Source organism: Aureobasidium melanogenum (genome assembly GCF_000721775.1).
Source record: "Aureobasidium melanogenum CBS 110374 unplaced genomic scaffold scaffold_85, whole genome shotgun sequence".
NCBI lineage: Eukaryota > Fungi > Ascomycota > Dothideomycetes > Dothideales > Saccotheciaceae > Aureobasidium > Aureobasidium melanogenum.
The window spans coordinates 1-6,018 of NW_024470137.1; the positions used below are offsets into that span (position 1 = coordinate 1).

The 6,018-nt window shown below is 49.8% G+C and overlaps 1 protein-coding gene across 1 annotated transcript; it reads left to right on the forward strand.

Annotated features, from left to right (window-relative positions):
• Positions 1 to 551: 551 nt before the first annotated feature.
• On the forward strand, positions 552 to 5,798 carry M437DRAFT_89369 (uncharacterized protein; the record flags this gene model as incomplete). Its single annotated transcript, XM_041029040.1, has 7 exons — positions 552 to 764; positions 871 to 1,005; positions 1,063 to 1,440; positions 1,496 to 1,696; positions 1,752 to 2,339; positions 4,056 to 4,329; positions 4,411 to 5,798. 7 exons carry the CDS (start codon positions 552 to 554, stop codon positions 5,796 to 5,798), a joined length of 3,177 nt encoding a protein of 1,058 aa, XP_040874526.1.
• Between the last annotated feature and the right edge of the window lie 220 nt (positions 5,799 to 6,018).

Consider the following 6,018-nt stretch of genomic DNA (forward strand, 5'->3'; position numbering starts at 1 on the left):
ATCATTACCAATGGGACAAGGAGAGTGGTCGCTTTCTTGGGGCTCTCGCGAAGATTGCTTCTCAGCTCACCGTATGGAGGACGGACGCCGCCCCTCTTTTTAGTCGTCTGATATTCAAGGATATGAACCTTGGAAATTGGGGGAAAGTTGGTATGTGTCCCGAAAGACCTATTAAGAAGAGACATCTGAACAAGCTGCTCAAGTATATGGATCTGGAACCGGTAAAAGAGAGCCAGAAGGCGGTATCAAACTCTCCGGCGCCTCCTCTCATCCCACTCCACGAAGAGGAGGTACGTTGTCACAACCTGAAGCTAGATTACCATAATCTCCTCATTGCAAACAGCGGACTAGAGTCAAATGAGCCGACAAACAGGGGATCGAGTGAAGGTTGTGCCGAGACTGTAGTCCCGCCGAACCATGGCAGCACGACCAGTGCGACTGAGACAGCGTGGCAGATCAATGATGGAGAGCGCCCAGCGGCGGACTTAACTACCGACACAGATGATTGTCTCAGAGGTTCATCCTGCGTTCCTGCAACAACACCGCCAGCCATGGAGACTGTTGACATGGACAGCGTCGCTGCATTGGACACTAGTCCATCCATTACGGATAGCGAGGGTGGTGTCAAGTTTACGCCATTCGAAGAACAGCGGACTGGCTTTGAACCTGGATCTCGAGAGAATGACAAGTCTGCTTCACGATACAGGGACTCCTGGGATTCGAGAAAGGGCGAGAAAGGTATGCTAGATGCAGTTGTTGCAGAGGTAATAAGATTGAGGAAAGAACTGTTTGCAATTACTGAAGAGGTAACCATAATTGAGGATGGATACTGATTGAGTACTTTAGAACAAACAAGCTGAATCTCCATAGGACCGGAACCGTCAAGAAAGTCTGTTGGCCAAAATCGCCGAAGCCTCGCGTGTACCAAATCCTAGGGATGGCCTAATGACAGAGCAGATGTGCTCTTCACTCTACGCAGAGCATAGTGCGCGGATAATCGAGACCGTAAAAGAGATACTGACTGCAAGGTCTTGTAAGTGCGAGGATACGCTTACAATGCAGAAGCAAGAAGATATTCTCTCCGGTTTCTACAATCACCTATCGGGCCAGCAAGTGGAAGTTGGCAGAAAACTTGAGTTAGCGATCTCCAGAATACGGCAAGAGTCATCTGATGTATCGTTGTCGGATCGGAAGGAGATAGTCGAAGCAATCGAGTCGCGAACACAAAGAGATTTGCAGACATCGTACGACGCGACGATCAAACGTCTTGATAGAGTCGAAAAACAGTTGAGAGATCGTTTCGCCCGTGCCGGTCTCGGAATAGTTGATGAACTCAAGAGTGTCCAAAAAATGGGTATGGAAGTCACAAACAAGCTTTCGAGGAAATGGAGGGAGAATTCAGCCCAGATGGCTCAGAGTCAGATGCAGAATGTTGACAAAGTTTGTGGCTCAAGGTGATACCTACTAAGTAGCGTGTGCTGACAGATATTTACAGCTCAGATCCGATATCCTCGGGAAATTTTCAAACATGCAAAAGCATGCGATGAGGCTGGAGCAGGAAGTGCGAGATCTTCGAAGAGCTTTCGATTCACAGCAGGATGGTAGTCCCGAAACACAATCCAAAGATATCTTGCCCAACATGCGGGATGAAGCTGAGAGTCAGATGCAGGCGAATATCAAAGAAGGAATCTCACAAGTCTGTAGCTTAGACATTGTTTGCGATGCGACATTTACTGACTGGGTTCAAACAGATACAGCAAACCCTGACTAAACACACGCAGATGCAGCAAACGCTGATCGAACACATGCAGATGCAACTTGGAATGAATGAGAAGACTCAGGCGTTCCAAGATCAACAAGTGATCAATCTAACAGGAGTCAAGTCCCAGCTCGATGCCATGGTCTCGAAGCCACCAATTTCAGAGGAAGCAGTGACGAGTCTGAAGCAAGCAGCGCAGTATCTCCACGAAATTGGCGAGAAACTTGGAAAACTACAGGATGGTTCAGAGATCACGGAGATTCCGCTGGATCTACAGGATAAGCGAGCCGACTTCGTAGAGAGCGATGGACCATATGGCACCCTAGAGAGATCTCGGCGTGCTGTCGATGTACCGGAAGCCTTGGATGGAACTGGATATGTCACTTCCACTCCAGCTCACGAAACCCAATTCCGAACCTTTGGGGAAAGTCGCAGGGACGACCTGACCTTAGACAAGTCCAATCGTTCCGGCTACTCCATACCATCAGCGTCCTGGCCGGAGCGTGGATCCAGTTCGTCCCAGACTCAGGGTGGACATGGCGTCGACGAGCTTAGACAAAGTGAAAATGAACGAAAATTGGTGCGTCAGTCGGTACCTCTGGACGACGCCACAACCAACAGGACCTTTCCACACGCTCCCAGTCCCAAGGAAACGCATTTTATCATAGACTTTAGACCATCGCTCGAGGTGACACGAACCAGTAGGAGCAGACCACAGAGCAGGCATAGATTCAACCATCCGACGATTACACGGATACAAGGAGCAAGATTTGCAAAGAGAAGACTCCCAGGAACATTCGTATCGAACAGACATCTGCATAGTGCTTGGAGAACTGCGGATGTGGAAGGAATGTGGATACCTGAGATAGTCAACTTGTGTGGTGGGAAAGATGAAAAGCACGCCATTAGTCCTGCACATGTGCAGGAAGCGGTCTGGAACCTGCAAATCTGCGAGAGTATCTCACCGGACGGGAATAGTTCCATTCCCATCAACATGCGGGGAACAGAGCCTGTAGTGGTTCACTCGGCTACGTCCCTCGATCATCACAACCAGCCCATAAGTTGTGTGCGCGAGCAGTCCTTAGCAACGACTGCAGATTATGGTTGCGGGGAACCAATCACCTCGGACAGTCTGGGCACAGCTAAACCCAGCAACGGCGATTCGACCAGTGTAAGAGCCACTCCAACGCCCAACCAGGCCCGGATGCAGCGGATCGTAGAGATACAAGAAGAAAATCTTGTTAAAATCCAACAGAGCGTTGCGGAGGTGTCTCATCATGTGCCTATAGACAATATTCAGACGCAGAGAAGTATGTTCGAAGGAGGTTCACCACTTGAAAGCACCGACACTGCCTCAAGAAGCGAATGTTTGCAGGGGCAGCCATCAGTTGCCTCAGGTGAAGTCGACCCTCTGCTGAACAGCTCGTCGGATGACACCAGCCAGACAGCACTTATGTCAATTGGAAAGACAATAGTGTCGCTCGAGAATAGAGCGATCAACAGCTCAAACGCTCAACACATGGATCCTATACAACGTCGAGAAAAAGAACAGAAAAGCGAAAAGAAACCAGACGAGCCCTATCTAGAGAGCCGCGAGACAGGACTTAAGAAGGCTGCGGAAAGTGAGCTTTCGTTCCACACGGGTAGTATCATGTCTCAAGGCTCGTCACACTTAGAAGACCATCAAAGCACCCAGGAGACTGAGTTGACACGAAGACTGCCAACGGGTTTTCACAAGAATCACGTTTCGGCGAAGGATCGCAGAAAGCGGAAGGAAGAGAAACTCAAGGGAGTAGGAGAAGTGCACAGGAACAAAAGGCGTGATCGGTCAAAGCGAAACCGACAGGGTCCACCCCATCTTGATGCCACTAAAACACCATTATCCGGTACGCACCATGCGCATTTGGAGCTGTCTCGGGACGACTCTGGCGACTGTCGTTCTGGCGATACTACCAATGCCATCGCTCAAGGCTATAGCGGTGTGAGTGACACAGAAGCTGTGTCCCAGCAAGGGAGTCAAGAACGCGGCAATTTCACACATAAAACAGCGGACCCTGTCATTCCACCACTCCAGTCGCCTTTGCTCCGGCCAGGGTCGGGGAAGGGTGTTCACCTTGGCAATACCGATGGACCAGTCACAGAAACTGAACTCTTAGCCAGAATTCCTCCCAGACTATCGGTTTCTTCAATCAACACGATGATAACTGATACGGATCCCACCTCTAATTCGACTACTGATGGACAAGATGGAGTGGGAACGTCGTATCATACCAAACTGAGATACAGCACTCTACAGGACTCTATTGCAGAACCAGAAAGACAGATTGAGTCTTCGGAGAACCATCATGTCCAGTCAGATACTGCGTCTCCCGCGGCGCACTGTGGTCAGACGGCAACTGGTTTCCCTACTCAGAGGCCTGCCTCGCATCCACAAGCCTCAACACATCGACAGAACATCGCTCAGCCTCCCTCGAAAGGGTACCAGGGCTTCCAAATGAGCGCTACTGATGTCCTAACGAAAGAGAGGAATCCGGAGCAGCCTTCATCACTACCACCAGAGAGAAGATGTGGTGAGAAGAGGCCAAGAGGGGAGGATACTGTGGGGCATCAGGGCATCAAAATGAAAGCCCCAAGACTGACAGTGGCTCTAGAGCGCACTGGGAATGATCATAATCCGGATCCTTTTTATGGTGAGGATGAGAGGATCACGAGTGTGGCCGACATCCAGATGGCAGATTCTCCTACTTCTGATGATCAGCCCTCCGGTCCTCAGGAAGATCATGCATCCGGACCCAACTATGATACAGACAATGCTGCGAACCTCAATGAGAGTGATGTAGAGTCCGTCAAAAGCGTTTGGCGATCTAGAGTACAAGAGTATAAGGCGGCAAAACAGATGAATCTGTACATCATCGATAATGCACGGAAGGAAGTACGTTCTGAATTACGCCACTTAGAGACCAGATTCAATGGAAGATACGAGGATAGTTCCACGTTCATTCTCAGCGATGGGGCTCCACAATATCCTAGCAGAGAAGAAATCTCCGCCTCCGCGTTTCTGCCCAGTCTTACTGCACAAGACTCCGCTTCTTTGGAGGTTGAGAAGCGGCCAGGTACCATGGAGCAGCTACATGATCAGGAAAACCCCAGACAGCTCTCAATGTCACCACGCACAACAAGTAGGGAAGGGCATAAGGCAGAAAACCACACTGATCGCGACAGTCGTAATCTAGAACCAGTCTCGCGAGGACAGGTCACACCTGAAAAGCTCAACGAAGAGACCGGGACCAGACGCATGCACCCTTCTCACATGAGCAATATCATAAGCCGGACTTCCATGTATGGTAGATCTGCTCAACCAATTGAATCTGTTGGCCAAGACAGTATGATCTTGCCGACCGGTGGCGACATCGAAGAGGTAGATATCGCGGTACCGCTCCATCTGATTGAGAGAAGCCAGTCTCCTGCATCGCAAGTGGGACACAATTTGCAAGTACACAACTTGACTCAACCGCAGAATTCCCTGGTCAACAGTCAGCACGATGGCAGAACATCTTCTGGTATGGATGGAGATCGTTTGAGCCGTGATACCGAGGACAATGGGCTGAAACAGGGTGTGCGATCTCTCGTTGACAGTGACGATGTAGAGTTGATAAAAGAAAATCGTCTGCCCGATGCAAGGAGCGTGGAAGACGAACACATATTCGTCGCTCCTGCAAGGAATGATGAATCGAGTGGTACGACCTTTAGCTTGGTTCCCAGCAGCTCTCAGCGCATAGTAAGTCCCGACTCCATCTTGCCAGATGTATCGATACAATCTTCTACGGTCTTTGCAGATGGTAAGATCTGCGTAGCACATGACCACCAACAACAAGCACTCGACGCGGAGCCCTCCTCAACGCGTCAGAACCACTTTCCAACTGACCCTATTGAATCTGGAGAACAGGATGAGCAGGGAACTGTGCCTGATCCAGAGAGTAACGTTGAGTTTGCAAGCATCGATCCTTTCTGTCAGACTAGATCAGAGATGGAACTCTGATTTGCTAAGCTTAGATTCGTGCAAGAATCAACATCATTGTAGTTGAAGTCGAACAATACCCCTGGCCATCACTATCACCATACCTTACTGTAAAATCCTAAAGCATATATTCCGCCCTTGTGCCTCTCCTTAACAATCGTTTGCGAGACTTCTGAGATCAATATCCTTGCATCCTCGATACAGCATGTCAGGTCTTGCGAGGACTTCTCGGTCCACTTAG